Source organism: Bos mutus, chromosome 3 (assembly GCF_027580195.1).
Source record: "Bos mutus isolate GX-2022 chromosome 3, NWIPB_WYAK_1.1, whole genome shotgun sequence".
Lineage (NCBI taxonomy): Eukaryota > Metazoa > Chordata > Mammalia > Artiodactyla > Bovidae > Bos > Bos mutus.
The window spans coordinates 115,056,806-115,074,718 of NC_091619.1; the positions used below are offsets into that span (position 1 = coordinate 115,056,806).

At 54.3% G+C, this 17,913-nt stretch overlaps 1 protein-coding gene across 1 annotated transcript in view; it reads left to right on the plus strand.

The window, feature by feature from the left end:
* The window catches only part of RAMP1 (receptor activity modifying protein 1), a 41,333-nt gene that overhangs the window by 5,776 nt on the left and 17,644 nt on the right, over positions 1–17,913 (plus strand). Inside the window, exon 2 of the mRNA XM_070368597.1 lies at positions 3,624–3,762. Coding sequence (XP_070224698.1) covers positions 3,624–3,762 — 139 coding nt within the window. The remainder of the gene's footprint in view (positions 1–3,623; positions 3,763–17,913) is intronic.

Sequence of the window (17,913 nt, forward strand, 5' to 3'; positions counted from 1 at the left end):
CGCCTCCCCTTCCTGCCCCCTCCCACCACGCCTGCAGGGCTCACACGCTGTGAGTCACTAAGGTCCCCTCACACCGCAGACCCTCAGGGAGGGCCACGTGCGGCTGGTCCTGTAGACACAAGTTCTGGAAACCAGCCCCGTTGGCCCACTTGGTGCAGGAGGGTCTCATTTCACAGAGAAAGAAACTGTCCCAGAGGTGACGGGGCCCGGGGGCCCAGCCTGGGTGGTGGGGGCAGTGGGCTGGGGCCCAAGGACCCACTGGCTCCGCCAGGGGAGGCTCTGAGCCCAGCTCCCCGGCCAGCCACTCCAACAAGGGAGGGGCCCTTCCCACGGCTCGCCCCCCACCCGTGACCCCAGCCCTGGGAGGCCCATGCGGGTCTGCGGCTCTGTCTCTGCAATCGTGGCGTGAGCTGAGCGGCAGCAAGACAGGCCGGTTTTGCGGGCATGCAGCCGCAGGCCAAGGGCACAGGTGAGAAGAGAGACCTGGCGGGTCCTCCCCTGGGCCCTCGTCGCTCGTTAGAAAGCCCAAAGGCCCCCAAGCCCCAGGGGCTCCCGTGGGGCGCCGGCCACCCTGTCTTTCTGGCCCCAGGCCCATTGCCATAGCGATCTCACGGCGGGTCCTCTCCCTGCCAGGGCCGGGGGCATTGTCTGTGCTTTCTCGGAGCCCCTCCAGCCCCAGCCAGCCTTCCTGCACTGGAGAACACCGGCACAAGGGCAAGTCCTGCCTCAGCTTGCTGCTGTCTGCCCGGCAGCCTCGCACTTCGCCTCTTAAGACACGCGCTGTGAAGGATTAACCTCGCAGTCACCTGGGAACGGGAGCCACCTGGTCTCAAACAGCTGGTTTTAAAACATTGGGCAGTGTATTCAGTTTTAAAGCCATGATGGGGCCTCTCTTTGCAAGGAAAAGAACTATATCAGGCTCGTTTTTTATTTAAAAAAAAAAAGCATCATCCTTCTCCTGTGCTGAAACTGGTTTCCAAATTCACCACTCAAGCAGCTTGCCCAACCTCATTCCAGTTGTCGAACAGCTGGGAGAACCAGCTCTGGGCTCCCGCAGGGCAGGAAAGAAAGGGTAGCGGTAGTGGTGAAGGCCGGACTTTGCCCCCACAGAGCAGAGGGCCCGCCCTTGGGACACAGACAGCGGCTCCCAGAGAGGTGGGAGCTGCCCGACCCTGGGCCAGCCCCGATCCGGGCCACGGCGAGGCCACGGGGCCGGCCCTACAGCGGGGCTCACACCCACAGTGGGGGCTCCAGCGTGACCTGAGGCCCGGAACGATTGTGGGGGACTGTTGTGGGCACCCCTCCAGTGTCCACATCAGCTCCTGGCTTTCGGTTGCCTGCCCCCGAGCACTGACGGAGAGGCACGTTTCTCTTCCTTCTCCCTAACCCAGCCCTGCCAGCGCAGGAGGGGAGCCCAGCACCCTTCCTGATCTCCTGAGGGCGCTCCAAGGCGCCTCGCTGCAGCCCAGGCACAGCGCGCTGTGCTAAAGCCGGGTGTCGCCGACTTGTTCGTTTGACAAATAATAAGGTGCAGAGCCGCTGGCTAGCAGGGAGGGCGACAGGCAATCAGAGGGCGGCCAAAGGAGAGGAAAACCCCGCCCACCCTAAATAAAGCCTGGAGGACCTCGGGGAGGAGGCTGCGGAGTAGGACGGGCTGTATCTGGGTCTGGGCTTTGCGGGCAAAAGGAGGTCCGCGGGTGCAGCCCGGGCAGATGTGCAGAGTGCTGAGGGCGTGGGGGCACCAGGGTGGGGCTTTCGGAACATGGCTGGAGCTCCTCCGTGAGCCAGTGTCTAAGCACTCCCCACCCCGAGCTACCTGTGACCCTGGGCGCTCCACCTGTGCACGAAGGTGGGCTTTCTCAGGGGCGTCTGGATGGAGCCAGGGTTGGGAGCAGCCCTTTCCCCCAGCTGGTCCTCGGGTGCGTGAGCTGTGCCAGGTGGACCCGGCAGGGTCCCATCCCAGGGCACCCAGGGTGGGCTGGCCTGCTCCCCACGCCTGCGGGTCCTCTCCTGAGGCTCCTCCAAGGGGGTTTTCCTCTTGCCAGCCTCTCGTCTCCTCCACCCACCACCCATTACTCCTGGTTTCTCTGGCTGAAAACCCCCAGGGTCCTCCCTGCTTTCCAGCATGCATGTCCAGATCTGGGGTACAGAGTGACACCCTCCAGGCGGTGGGCGCAGGACCGGGCATCTCGGCGCTCAGGCAGTGAAGTGAAGTGAAGTAAGTCGCTCAGTCGTGTCCGACTCTTTGCAACCCCAGGGACTATACAGTTCATGGAATTCTCCAGGCCAGGATACTGGAGTGGGTAGCCTTTCCCTTCTCCAGGGGATCTTCCCAACCCAGGGATGGAACTCAGGTCTCCCGCATTGCAGGCGGATTCTTTACCAGCTGAGCCACAGGGTGAAGCCCGAGGCTTTTTTCAGCTCCTGCCGCCAGCTTCACCTCTATCTCCATGTGCCGTGGGCTCCCTGTGTTTGGCTTCTTATTTGTGACCAATCACAGAGCTAATCACAGTCCCTGGCAATCCATGGGGTCACAGAGTCAGACACGACTAAGCGGCTAAACAAACAAATCAGTGTTGTCCTTGTGTTGCTGTGAAATGTCACTCTGTTGGCTCGAGCCCCTGACAAGATGTGTCTGGCCTGCCGTCTGTCACTTAGGTAAGTGGACTCGTTAGTCTCCCGCCCCCACTGGGCAACATGGAATTGGGCCCTGGAGGTCCTCACATGGACCCTGGAGAGGAGGGTGGAGCCCCCTGCCACCACGTCGCCCCTGGGACTCCGGTGGGGACGGAGACAGGGTCTGCTCCCCTGCCTGCCAGGGGCCCTGTGCTGGCCACCCTCCCAGCCCCCAGGGCACTCTGCCCTTCCTTCACCTTCATTTGGGACAGCCCGTCAACTCTGTTACCTGTAGCCGACACCACTGTCCACCTGTTCCTCTCCCCAGTCCCCATGAGTGGAAGGGTAGGAACAGCTCAGGTGACAGCTTGGCAGCTTGGTTTCTAGCCGATGCACACCCAGACCCAGAGAACGTGAGCTCAGCGCTGGGTGGCAGCCCGGCTGGCACACAGTGGTGGAAGACCGGGTAAGGGTCTCCAAGACCCTGTGCCGCTCACAGCTCCCTGGGGCACCCGCTCCCTGGGGCAGGCTGATTCCCCCCTCACTCCCGGCCAGACGCGCAGGGGCCTCGTGGGTGACCAGCCAGTCCCAGCAGGCTGTTCTCACTGCCACAGTTTCTGTGTCTGCGAAGTGGAGGCTTAGGAACCAGGTCAGGGGTGGGTGAGGCCGAAAAGGTGCGTGAGTGTCAGGCCGTGTCCCCCGGACCAGAGGACGTGCAGTCCCCGCTCTGGAGCCCAGGGAGATGGCGGTCTCAGACACACTGTCAGCAGGCGGGCCTTTGCTGGGCCCCGAAGTGACTGATCATGCCATCCAGCTGGAGCCTGGACGCCCCACCCACCCCCCACCCCTGGGATCGCGGCACCTCCCCAGGGCATCTGGGTGGCCTGGGAGTCAGACGGGCCAGTCTGTGCTGGTGGGTGTGGGCCGCGAAGGGTGGAGCCAGCCCCTGACCCTGCAGGGATGGGCGAGCTGGGCAGATGACTGTCGTGCGGGGGCTCTCGTTGCAGTGACCCACCTCTGCCTGGCCACTGCCTGCCAGCACGCCGACCACGGCACCCTCCTCCGGGAGTCCTGCCTCCCCCAGTTCCAGGCACACATGGAGGCCGTTGGGAGGACGCTGTGGTGTGACTGGGGCAAGACCATCAGGTGAGTCTGGCGTGTCCTGGAGGGGCAGCGGGGATGCTGTGAGAGCGTCTCCCTCGAGGCCCCAGGAGCTGTTCTTCACTGACAGGCTGGTTCCCACGCCACAGGCTGGGACCAGAGAGAGGATGAAGAGGGGTGCGCTGGGGGGCGGGCGCGTGGACAGGGAGGGCAGGGGCCGTGACCTCGATGACCAGGCTCAAGCTGGGTAACGGGGCAGAGGCGGCAGGCAGCAGAGGGCTCCGTCGGGCTGGGTCCAGTCTGGGATGCTGGTGGTGGGAGCAAGATCCAGCTCCCAGGGGGCCGGGTCCCTATGACAGGAGGCCCCTCCCCCACCTGGTGCAGGGTGGTCCCCTCAGCCTCCCACCATCCCCGAGACCCAGCCTGTCCTCCCACCTGCCCAGGGGGCTCAGGCTCGGAGCTTCCTGGAACCGTAGGGTGGAGGCACGCCCCTCACCAGGGGTAGCTGGACATGAGCCCCTTCTTCTTCCCAACTTGGTCCTTCTACCAAGATGTCCTTCCCCCAAGATGTCCTTCCCCCTGACCCACAGGGTGCATCCCAGCCCCCCTCGGCTGCTCGATGAGGTCGGGAGCCCGCCCCCACCCAGGTCTGGCTCCTTCATCTTCTAGGGCAGCCAGCAGCAATCAGCTTGTCTGCGGTTGATATTCAAGGCTGAGTTTTCCTAGGCTGTGTTTCTGCTTCAGTGTTCAGACCCTGGGGGCACCTGGGGGCTCCAGTGGGCAAGGAAAGGCAAAGAGAAGCACCCTCCAAACACCGAGATTGCAGTGGGGTTGACAACCCAGCCAGGCATGTGGGGTCCCCAGTGTGTGTGCGGGTTTCGGGCCGGGCTCCGACATCGTCCGTACAAGGACTGCCCTCGGTTCACAGCCTGGCCAGGACACACAGGAGCTGGGCGCGGGGTCCTCAACCTCCTGTAGTTAACATGAAGCCTGCGCTTGCCTCCAGGGTTTGAGCAGAGGCTCCGCGGCAGCCACCCCAGCAGGGTCTCCTCCCCATCCTCCTCCTCCACGGCCTTCAGGGTCTCCTATTCTGAGCTGAGAAATCAAAGGGGGAGGCAGGCTATTAAAAATCAGCTTTTCAGGCTAGTGGGCCTTCCGATTCTCTGAAGGGTTTGTGTTTAAATGAAAGGTCACACATTGTTAAGATGCAGAGAAGACGCCAAGGGGTCCCTGGGGATCCGCACTCCCCCCACCACCACCCAGCTCTGTGCAAGTGATTTGTGTGGACAGATTGCAAACCAGTGGCCGAGCAGAAGAGGTAGCGCAAGCAGCAGGTGACATGCTGAACGAAGCAGTGGTGACAGGTTCCTAGAAATGAAGCGGGCGAGCACGGTTCCCGCCTGTGCTCAGAGTGCAAACAGGAGTCGTTATCACCCGGCCTGGAGTTCTGCCATCCTCCCAGCTGAGCCAGGTGTGATTCAGCTGGAAGTCGGAGTGGCGGGGGTGGGGCGGGGTTGCTGGGAAATTTCTTTATTTAAAAAGGAAATCAAGACCACTGAGGGAGGGAGAGGCAGAAGACCCATCGTGAGAGCTTTTCAGCAAATCAGCTGGGGCTAGCGAGCTGGTGGGCAGAATAAAGGCCCCTAGAGATGTGTGCACCCTAACCTGAGACCTGGGAACGTGTTTCATTGTGTGATGTTCAGTTCAGTCACTCAGTCGTCTCTGATTCTTTGTGACCTCGTGGACTGCAGCACACCAGGCCTCCCTGTCCATCACCGACTCTCTGAGTTTGCTGAAAATCATGTCCATTAAGTAGGTCATGCCATCCAACCATCTCATCCTCTGTCGTCCCCTTCTCCTCCTGCCCTCAGTCTTTCCCAGCATCAGGGTCTTTTCAAATGAGTCAGCTCTTCACACCAGGTGGCCAAAGTATTGGAGTTTCAGCTTCAGCATCAGTCCTTCCAATGAATATTCAGGACTGATTTCTTTTAGGATGGACTGGTGGATCTCCTTGCAGTCCAAGGGACTCTTAAGAGTCTTCTCCAACACCACAATTCAAAAGCATCAATTCTTCTGTACTCAGCTTTCTTTATAGTCCAATTGTCACATCCATACATGACCACTGGAAAAACCATAGCCTTGACTAGACGGACTTTTGTCAGCAAAGTAACGTCTCTGCTTTTGAATATGCTGTCTAGGTTGGTCATAACTTTTCTTCCAAGGACCAAGCGTCTTTTAATTTCATGGCTGCAGTCACCATCTGCAGTGATTTTGGAGCCCCCAAAAATAAATTCCGTCACTGTTTCCACTGTTTCCCCATCTATTTCCCACGAAGTGATGGGACCAGTGCCATCATCTTCATTTTCTGAATGTTGAGCTTTAGGCCAACTTTTTCACTCTCCTCTTTGACTTTCATCAAGAGGCTTTTGAGTTCCTCTTCACTTTCTGCCATAAGGGTGGTGTCATCTGCATATCTGAGGTTATTGATATTTCTCCCGGCAATCTAGATTCCAGCTTGTGTTTCTTCCAGTCCAGCGTTTCTCATGATGTACTCTGCAGATAAGTTAAATAAGCAGGGTGGCAATATACAGCCTTGACACATTCCTTTTCCTATTTGGAACCAGTCTGTTGTTCCATGTCCAGTTCTAACTGTTGCTTCCTGACCTGCATACAGATTTCTCAGGAGGCAGGTCAGGTGGTCTGGTATTCCCATCTCTTGAAGAATGTTCCACAGTTTGTTGTGATCCACACAGTCAAAGGCTTTGGCATAGTCAATGAAGCAGATGTAGATGTTTTTCTGAAACTCTCTTGCTTTCTCTATGATTCAATGAATGCTGGCAATTTGATCTCTGGTTCCTCTGCCTTTTCTAAATCTAGCTTGAAAATCTTGAAGTTCATGGTTCACATACTGTTGAAGCCTGGCTTGGAGAATTTTGAGCATTACTTTGCTAGTGTGTGAGATGAGTGCAGTTGTGTGGTAGTTTGAGCATTCTTTGGCATTGCCTTTCTTTGGGATTAGAATGAAAACTGACCTTTTCCAGTCCTGTGGCCACTTCTGAGTTTTCCAACTTTGCTGGCATATTGAGTACAGCACTTTCACAGCATCGTCTTTTAGGATTTGAAATAGCTCAACTGGAATTCCATCACCTCCACTAGCTTTGTTTGTGTTGATGCTTCCTATGGCCCACTTGACTTCACGTTCCAGGATGTCTGGCTCTAGGTGAGTGATCACACCACCACAGTTATCTGGGTCGTGAAGATTTTTTTTGTACAGTCCTTCTGTGTATTCTTGCCACGTCTTCATATTTTCTGCTTGTGTTAGGTCCGTACCATTTCTGTCCTTTATTGTGTCCATCTTTGCATGAAATGTTCCCTTGGACTCTCTAATTTTTTGGAGAGGTCTCTGGTCTTTCCCATTCTGTTGTTTTCCTCTACATTACGCGGCGATGGGGAGGCAAATCACAGGTGGCACTGCGGTTGCTGCCCAGGCGGCCTGGAGGGGGGTCATGAGGGTTGTCTGGGCGGGCCCGGCACCGTCACTCGGCTCCGCAAATCGTCCAGCCTTGGCAGTTTGTGCTTCCTGGTGGCTCAGACGGTAAAGAATCCGCCTGCAATGCGGGAGACCTGGGTTTGATCCCTGGGTCGGGAAGATCCCCTGGAGGAGGGCATGGCACCCCACTCCAGTATTCTTGCCTGGAGAATCCCATGGACAGAGGAGCCTGGCGGGCTGCAGTGCACGGGTCACGAAGAGTCAGACCCGACCGAGTCTGCACTTTAACCTGGCGATCACAGCGCCGTCAAGCTGACTTTGGTGTCCTTTTGGCCCGCCCACTCACCGTCTGACTTTCTCACCATGAGATTCTCCAGGCTCATTCTGTGTGCTTTCTGCCCCAACCTTGGAATCAGCCATGTTTCCAAGGAGCCCTGGTTCCTTTTATTAAAGAGCGGTGTTCAGAGGCCAAGATAAACATACACATATATTCCTATCAGGGATTGAGACGTAACCAGTGAAACCACGCAAGCCCAAGAAGAAAAAGAACATGGGTGAATCCCCCTTTACCCTTGGTGGAGGGCAAGGCTATATATAACTGTATTTATTTCAAGGAAGTGGCTTATGATTGTGGGGTGTGCAAAGTCCGAAACCTGTGGGGCAGGCCGAGGCTGGAGGTCTTGGACAGAGCTGATGCTCGCAGCCTCAAGGCAGAATTTATTTTTATTTTATTTTATTTATAGCTGTTTTGGGTCTTCGTTGCCGGGCTCAGGCTTTTCTCTAGTTGCGGTGCTTGGGCTTCTCCCACTGCAGAGCCTGGGCTCTAGGCCACTTGGATTTCAGCGGTTGCAGTTTGTGAGCCTTAGAAGACAGGGTTAGTTGCCCCGTGGCACATGGGAGCAGGGATCAAACCCACGTCCCCTGCATTGGCAGGCGGATTCTTAACCACTGACTACCAGGGAAGTCCGAAGCAGAACTCCTTAACTTGCTCTCAAGGCCTTTCAGCTGAGAGTGAGGTGCCCCCCACCCCCGCCCCGGCCTGCGTCATCAAAAACCATCTCCTGTATTTAAGGCCAACTGATGCTGGGAGGGATGGGGGGCAGGAGGAGAAGGGGACGACAGAGGATGAGATGGCTGGATGGCATCACTGACTCGATGGACGTGAGTCTGAGTGAACTCTGGGAGCTAGTGATGGACAGGGAGGCCTGGCGTGCTGCAATTCATGGGGTCACAAACAGTCAGACATGACTGAGCGACTGAACTGAACTGAACTGAACTGGCCTCCAGCTCTTCTGTCCTGAGAATGGCTCGGGGGTCAACGCTTAGTCCTTCCATGTGTGAAGATGCCTGGGGAGCCTCAGATTGCTCAGGGGTCTGACCCATCGCTGCTCCAGGTCCTTGCAGGGCTGCTGGGCCCAGGAGAGCAGGCTCCCATCCGTGAGCCAGGCCAAGTCCACCACGTCCCAGAGTTCAGCTCCTTAAACTGCAGCCCTGGCTCACTAATGGGAACCTAACATGATTTAAAGCATTAACTGGGGGTATAATCTAATTGGGGAAGCTTCAGAGGACATGGGAAAATGTGTTGTCAGATGCTCTCATTTCCAGAGAACTTCCTGCACTGTTGGTCAGGGAGGGGAGGAGTCTGGAATGTGCAGGACTCAGCTAGGAAACGGCTGGTTTTATTTATTTATTTTTAATATTTGTTTACTTGGCTGTGCTGCATCTTCGTTGCAGCCTGCAGAATCTTAAGTTGCAGCACACGGGACCCAGTTCCCTGACCAGGGATGGAACCTGGGCCCCCAGCACTGGCAGGCGGATTCTTAACCCCTGGAGCACCAGGGAGGTCCCGAGGGCTGGTTGACAGTGATCATATTTTTCCCCAAGCCGAGAAATGTCGGGTGGGTTTGGAAGGCCAGGAGACAGCCCTGCTCGTCCACTTTGCACACACCTTCAGGCTCTGAGCTGGGGAAGGTATTAGGGCGGGAGCATTGGAGGTGGGCCAGGGAATGGGCACTGCCCTCTGAGACTGGTCATAAGGGACACAAGTTTCACTTCTTCCCGGCGTCTCTGCCCCGAAGCCTCTGGGTTTGTGTCTGCCCCCCAGGTGAGGTTTTCCAGGGGGCTCAGAGGTTAAAAAAATGCTCCTGCCAGTGCAGGAGACACAGGAGACGTGGGTTCATACCTTAATTGGGAAGATCCCCTGAAGGAGGAAATGGCAACCCCCTCCAGTATTCTTGCCTGGAAAATTCCATGGACAGAGGAGCCTGGCGGGCTACAGTCCATGGGGCTGCAAAGAGTCGGACAAGACTGAGCGACTTCACTTTCACTTTTTCACTTTCATGCATTGGAGAAGGAAATGGCAACCCACTCCAGTTTTCTTGCCTGGAGAATCCCAGGGACGGGGGAGCCTGGTGGGCTGACGTCTATGGGGTCACGACAGAGTTGGACACGACTGAAGTGACTTAGCAGCAGCAGCAGCAGAGCACACACGCATGCACGCGTGTGTCTGCCTCAACGCTTCAGCGTCTGAGGGGCCCGGGTCCCTGTGGCCTGCTCCTGGGGACCCCTCGCTGCCACACAGGCCCCATGAAAGCCCTCCAGCCTGGCCTGAGCCTCGGTCCAGTTACGAGGCCTGGCCGGCCTGGGCGCTGAGGAGCCGCCCCGGGGGTTGCCAAGGAGGGCACAGGAGCAGGGCACTTAACCAGGGAGACTTGGTTTCGGTGGGTCGCTGGCCCACACGGGGTCTGGACAGGCCCGCTGTGATGCCCCTTATGCTGTTGGAACCAAGGGCCTGTTCTGTGTGTCGCTTGGAAGGAGTCAGTTCAGGAAATTCTTCCCTGCTCCGCAGCAGCAGTTGGAACGGCTGCTTTGCTTCTGACTCCAACAGGAACCGAGGGCAGCATCTTTCTTCAACACCGAGGTTTCTCTGGGACAGATTCTGTCAGCCCCTCCCCAGGGTCCCTGCTGTGCTTGGCCACCCCTCCCAGGCCTTGGGGGGCCCACACCCAGAGTACCAGGCAGGCCCTTCACCAGCGCCCCGCAGGACGCCTGGAGGGGAGGCCAGCCCACCTGAGCACCCCCCGCAGCCGGGAGCTCTCAGAGCAGGGCCGGGCACACGTGAGTGTTTGTCACGGGTCTGCCCACGAGTGCTGGGCCACATCCTTGTCGCACAGAGGTCCACTTCCCGCCCTCTGCTCACCTGGATTGGGGCACCCGCCAGGCGTCCCACAGCACCCACCGCCTCCAGCCCAGGAGTGCAGAAAGCTGACAGACACCCTGGGGCCTCTGGGGGCCTTCGGGGAGGCCTCCCCCGGCTCCCCGGCCCAGCCTCAGCTGGGTCTCCTGCCCGCAGGGAGCAGGCATCGACACGGCCTTCCAGTGGCTGGATGAGGGCATGGAGTGGGTGAGCACGTGGCCGCGGTCCTTCCCAGACGGTCCCTGCCTCCCCCAGCTTCACATCACCCCCCTCATCGCCCTTCTGAGCGTGACGCGGGTAGGCAGGAAACTCTGCTGCCTGGGGGGCGGCGGGGAGGGAACCCTGGGCTCTTAGAGCCCCCCTAGGATGCGCCAGGCCCCACTGCCACAGGGGCCTGCATGTGCTCAGGTGGGCTGGGTGGGCAGAAGAAAGGGGGCGCCCTTCCCCGCCAAAGGCAGATTCCTAAAGCCCCATCTAGGTGGCATCTGGGCAGAGCCTTCAGGACGGCAGCTCTGGGCACAGGAGTGTCCCCCCCGGGCACCCCATGACCCCAGGCACCCCACCACCCCGGGCACCCCAAGACTCCACAGCATGAACACAGGCCTGCGGTCGTGGGGATAGGGGTCTCAGGAGGCCTGCCAGCCCTCTGCTCTGTTTCTGGAGCTCAGCCACGGCTGCCCTGGGGGCAGGTCCGGGGCTGGGGCCAGTGGTGGGCGCCAGGCATGCTGGAGGGGGCAGGCGGGAGCCTTTCTGGCTCCGAGAGATGAGACTGAGGGTCAGGAAGCTCCCAGGAGGAGACCCACCTGCAGAGGCAGCAACCACGGGCGGGAACTGGGGAGGAGGGCCTGGACCTCCCCGTCCATGCCCGAGGCCGCTGCTCCGTCCCCAGGTTCCCTCCACCTCCACGGCTCCCCTGGAGCTGGGGACAAACACACGCTCCCCAGACGTGGGGCCACCAGGCCCTGGCACCCCGCCTGCTCTGACGTCTTTTTCCATCAAGTGATGAAGGGCCCAGTTTCACAATCTCCCCACTTCGGGATGGAGTCGGGCCATGTCAGAACGGGAATGTCAGAAGCAGACGGCGCCCAGAGGACCCCAGCTGGGCGGAAGGGCAGGCAGATGGAACTCATCGGGGCTGGGGGCTCCCTGCTCCCACGCCTCCCTCCCCGCTCCCCTGGACACCCCTCCCCACAGCCCCGGAAACCGCAGGCCCGTCCAGGCCCTTGGGGCAGCTGGGACTTCTCTGTCTGGGGCAGTGGGCCAGGCTCATCGTGCTGGACAGCTTCCGGGGTCTTTGGACACCGGGAAGGGGGGCAGGGCAGGGCTGGTGATGGGAGATGAGGATGGGGTGATGCGGTGCTCTGGGAGCAAGGGTGGCTGGGCGGGGGTCATGGCAGATGTCCCTTCTTAATGCTGACCTCACCCCAGCACTCACCCTGCCCCCTGCAGTGCCCCCTCCAAGCCTAGAGACAGGGTCTCCCAGGACCGGCCCACTCCTCAGTTATTCACACCCAGGGTCTACTGGCGGAGGGGCTCTGGGAGCCCGCCCCCAGGCACACTTTGAGGTCACCTTTCTCTCCAAGTGTCTTACAGGACTTAAGCCCTGGACACTTATGTACAAGGTGCCCAGCAGGACATACCGGGACAGCCCTTAGGTCTGAGACACCTTCTTCTCCAGCTCCTTGTCTTAGAAACAGAGACCTGGGACTTCGCTGGTGTTCCAGTGGCTAAGACTCTGGGCTCTCAGTGCAGGGGCCCAGGTTCAATTCCCAGTCACAGAACTAGATCCCACGTGCTGCAACCAAAGATCGTGTATGCCTCAAGAAAGATTCAGTGCAGCCAGATAAATAAATAAGATTTTAAAAGAAAAGAAATGGAGACCCCACTTCCTATTTTTTTTTTTTGACTTTTTAAAAGTATTTCATTTATTTGTTTGGCTGTGCCGGGTCTCAGTTGCCACATGTGGGATATTTGAGTTGCAGCATGAGAACTCAGTTCTGGTGTGTGGGATCTAATTCCCTGACCAGGGATGGAACCCGGGCCCCCTGCACTGGGATCAAGGAGCCTTAGCCACCAGGGAAGTCCGAGACCTCACTTTCTTAAAAACACACTCCTTTTGGGTAGGTGGGTAGCTGAGTTTTCCCCACTGCCAGGGCGGGGCAGGCAGTCTATATCAATGGCAAGAAGGCCAAGTTAACATGACCTGATGTTTCCAATCCCACTTATGTTGACCCATTTCTGGGTTTTGATGTTGCAAATGATGCCACTATAAGAATTTTATACGTAGAGCCTTACTTCTTTTCGATTCATTTCTTTAAGAATTCTTGCACGTGGGCTTGCTTCGACACATGCCATGAACATTCTGTGGTTCTTGATAGGTTTGGCCCTATGGCCCCTTTAAAGGATTTCACTAATCCACATTACCAGCAACATTCAAAAACACGTATTTCCTCATGAGGAATGTGTATGAGTTTAGGGAGATTTTATTTTTGCAGATTTAAATGAGATTTCCTCTTTAGTTTCAATTTGCCCCATCTTTGACTGTTAGAAGACTGGGCTGTTCTCCCATAGCTATTTGCAATTTGTTTTTTTTCCCCCTCAAATGCAGATTATCTGACCTTAACCTTCCCTGTTTATCTCTTGAGTCATTGGGGGTATTTTTAATCTTCTTGTACAAACTCTTGACTACAGTAAAGACTGGTTCTTTGTCATCTTGTTCTAAATATTTACTCTTCATGTTTCCTTTGGTGATGTTTATTTTCCATGTTTTATTTAATTAGTTATTCAGTTACTACAAGTGCCCAGATTCATTCCTCAGAGCTCTGATTTCTGCGAGGTCCTGTCTGTTCCACAGGTTCAGCTGAGTCATGTGGCCACAACAGTATGTTGTTTCTATTTAGTTGTTCTGTGTTTTGAAATAATATGTATCTTCTCAATGCAGTGGATCGTTACCTTAAGACGTGAATGAAAATTTATGTCCTTCCTACCTCAATGACCCTAACGTAATTTTTTGAATAATATTTCCTCCCTCAATTATTTGGTTATGCTTAGTTTAATACATTTAATACATTCTTGTACACATTGGAGTCTGTTTCAGGTAGTTTTTACTTATGTTTTGGGGTCATATTCCAGCACTTCGATTATCATGGCTTTATGATATTTTCTACAAGTTAGAAGTGCTCGTCTGATCCTACTGTGCTCACTTCCCTTATATTTCACATTAGGTTGTGCTCTGTCTGACGTATTTTCCACCTGTTTTTCCGAAAGAACTGAAGAACCATTTGGCCAAATTCCATACAAACTCTATTTTAAGATTCTGAGATGACTGGTATCAATCCATCAACTTAGGAAGGATCCACTGTTTGCAAGAGCCTTTCCCACCGGGGGCACTGTGGGCCCTGGTGTCCTGAGTGCTGGCAGCTGGTGTTGTGGGTTGACGAGTTGTTACCTTTGGGTGCTGCCTCTTAGTGATTAGTACAAGAAGTAAGTGTGGCAGGGGGAGGCAGGGGCGGGGGGAAGCATGGAGCCGAGATGGGGCCCGTCTGGGTATGAACCCTGCTGATTCTTTCACTGCTTACACTCTCTGGGCCTCTGTTTTCTCTGCAGTGAATGAGTCTAATAGCATTTTCTTGATTAACAGTTCCTGATTTGCCTCTATGCGAATTTCCTTAATTGGGTTTTAGGATTAGGCTGCATGTGTGGGTGCTCAGTCATTCAGTCATATCCGACTCATTTGCAACCCCATGGACTGTGTAACTCACCAGGCTCCTCTGTCCATGGGATTTTCCAGGCAAGGATACTGGAGTGGGTTGCCATTTCCTCCTCCAGGGGATCTTCCCAACCCAGGAATCAAACCCACATCTCCTAGCAGCTCCTGCATGGGCAGGGGGATTCTTTACCACTGAGCCATCTGGGAAGCCTAAAGGCTTAGCCTCCTACTTGCCGAATGGAATATATGTGTTCAGCGGACTCCTGGAGCTAAGAGTAGGGAATAACCGACGTACCTGGAGCATGATTCGTTCCTGCAAGGAGATCCTGAATACTCATTGGAAGGACTGATGCTGAAGCTGAAGCTCCAACACTCTGGCCATTGGATGCGAAGAGCAGACTCACTGGGAAAGACCCTGATGCTGGGAAAGATTGAAGGCGGGAGGAGAAGGGGGCAACAGAAGATGTTTACAAGAGTCCTTCCCACGGGAGGACTCAGCTCTGAATAGATTGGGGGAGTTCGTTCTCCAGTTTCTTCCCCCACTGTTTATTAGTTTTGGCTGCTTCTGGCTTCCTGTCTGTGGTTCAGCCATGTGTATGTGGCCCATAACCTCTCACTAAACCGCAGAGGCCTGTAGCATCCCCTTAAATGCCCGCTGTCTGCTACGTCCAGTTTTGTGTTTTTGTTGTTGCTGTTTGGCTGCACCAGGTCTTCATTGCTTTGCAGAGCCTTTCTCTGCTTGCAGCAAGCGGGGGCCACTCTGTTGCAGTGTGTGGGCTTCTCGTTGGGCTGGCTTCTCTTGTTGGGGAGCACGGGCCCTAGGCTCCTGGGCTTCAGTGGTTGTGGCGCTGACGCAGCGGGCTTGGTAGTTGCGGCTTTCAGGCTCGAGAGCATGGGCTCAGACGCTGTGACACATGGGCCCAGTTACTCCTCAGCACGTGGAATCTTCCCAGGCCAGGCATCGAACCCGTGTCCCCTGCGTGGGCAGGTGGATTCTTAACCACTGGACACCAGGGAACTCCCAACGTTTGTTTTATCTCTGTGTTTTTCTCCCCCTTTTTTCCTTCATTTAGATGCCACCTTATTCATCAAAGGGAAACCAAAAGGCCCAGTTTTCCATTCAGTTCAGTTCAGTCGTGTCCGACTCTCTGTGACCCCACGGACTGCAGCACTCCAGGCTTCCCTGTCCATCCCCAACTCCCGGATCTTACTCAAACTCATGTCCATCGAGTTGGTGATGCCATCCAACCATCTCATCCTCTGTCGTCCCCTTCTCCTCCTGCCTTCAATCTTTCCCAGAATCAGCGTCTTCTGAGGAGTCAATTCTTCACATCAGGTGGCCAAAGTATTGCAGTTTCAGCTTCAGTATCAGTCCTTCCAATGAATATTCAGGACTGATCTCCTTTAGGATGGACTGGGTGGATCTCCTTGCAGTCCAAGTGACTCTCAAGAGTCTTCTCCAACACCACAGTTCAAAAGCATCAGTTCTTCAGCGCTCACCTTTCTTCACAGTCCAACTCCCACATCCATACATGACTATTGGAAAAACCATAGCTTTGACTAGATGGACCTTAATTGGCAAAGTAATGTCTCTGCTTTTTAATATGCTGTCTAGGTTAGTCATAACTTTCCTTCCAAGGAGTAAGTGTCTTTTAATTTCATGGCTGCAGTCACCATCTGCAGTGATTTTGGAGCCAAAAAAAATAAAGTTTGTCTCTGTTTCAATTGTTTCCCCATCTATTTCCCATGAAGTGATGGGACCGGATGCCATGATCTTAGTTTTTTGGATGTTGAGCTTTAAGCCAACTTTTTCACTCTCCACTTTCACTTTCATCAAGAGGCTCTTTAGTTCTTCTCTTTCTGCCATAAGGGTGGTGTCATCTGCATATCTAAGGTTATTGATATTTCTCCTAGCAATCTTGATTCCAGCTTGTGCTTCATCCAGCCCAGCATTTCTCATGATGCACTCTGCATATAAGTTAAACAAGCAGGGTGATAATATACAGCCTTGACGTACTCCTTTTCCTATTAGGAACCAGTCTGTGTTCCATGTCCAGTTCTAACTGTTGCTCCCTGACCTGCACACAGATTTCTCAGGGGGCAGGTCGGGTGGTCTGGTATTCCCATCTCTTGAAGAATGTTCCACAGTTTATTGTGATCCACACAGTCAAAGGCTTTGGCATAGTCAATAAAGCAGATGTAGATGTTTTTCTGAAACTCTTGCTTTTTCGATGATCCAGTGGATGTTGGCAATTTATTCTATGGTTCCTCTGCCTTTTCTAAATCCAGCTTGAACATTTGGAAGTTCATGGTTCACATACTGTTGAAGCCAGGCTTGGAGAGTTTTGAGCATTACTTTGCTAGTGTGTGAGATGAGTGCAATTGTGTGGTAGTTTGAGCATTCTTTGGCATTGCCTTTCTTTGGGATTGGAATGAAAACTGACCTTTTCCAGTCCTGTGGCCACTGCTGAATTTTCCAACTTTGCTGGCATATTGAGTGCAGCACTTTCACGGCATCATCTTTTAGGATTTGAAATAGCTCAACTGGAATTCCATCACCTCCACTAGCTTTGTTCATAGTGATGCTTCCTAAGGCCCACTTGACTTTGCATTCCAGGATGTCTAGCTCTAAGTGAGTGATCATACTATCGTGATTATCTGGGTCGTGAAGATCTTTTTTGTACAGTTCTTCTGTGTATTCTTGCCACCTCTTCTTAATATCTTCTACCTCTGTTAGGTCCCTACCATTTCTGACCTTTAGTGTGTCCATCTTTACATGAAATGTTCCCTTGGTGTCTCTAATTTTCTTGAAGAGATCCCTAGTCTTTCCCATTCTATTGTTTTCCTCTGTTTGTTTGCATTTATCACTGAGAAAGGCTTTCTTATCTCTCCTTGCTATTCTTTGGAACTCTGCATTCAAAACTCTGGTGTTTTGGCTCCCTCCATAGGCTGTATATTGTCACCGTGCTTATTTAACTTCTATGCAGAGTACATCATGAGAAACGCTGGGCTGGAAGAAGCACAAGCTGGAATCAAGATTGCCGGGAGAAATATCAATAACCTCAGATATGCAGATGACACCACCCTTATGGCAGAAAGTGAAGAAGAACTCAAAAGCCTCTTGATGAAAGTGAAAGAGGAGAGTGAAAAAGCTGGCTTAAAGCTCAACATTCAGAAAACTAAGATCACGGCATCTGGTGCCATCACTTCATGGGAAATAGATGGAGAAACAGTGGAAACAGTGTCAGACTTTATTTTTGGGGGCTCCAAAATCACTGTAGATGGTAACTGCAGCCATGAAATTAAAAGACGCTTACTCCTTGGAAGAAAAGTTATGACCAACCTAGATGGCATATTGAAAAACAGAGACATTACTGGGATTTCTTTGGAAGGAATGATGCCACCTCATGCGAACAGCTGACTTATTGGAAAAGACCCTGATGCTGGGAGGGATTGGGGGCAGGAGGAGAAGGGGACGACAGAGGATGAGATGGCTAGATGGCATCACCGACTCGATGGACGTGAGTCTGAGTGAACTCCGGGAGTTGGTGATGGAGAGGGAGGCCTGGCGTGCTGCGATTCATGGGGTCACAAAGAGTCAGACACAACTGAGCAACTGAACTGAACTGAACTGATATCTATCTCTCCATCTACCTCTTTCTATCCATCCATCCATCTATTTACTTATCTATCATTGCATCTACCTATTTTGTACTCTCTGTTCTTTTATCAGCAATAACTATTGATCTGATAGGGCTCTTGGTTACTTAATCTGTGCAGACAGGCCGTTAATTCAAATAT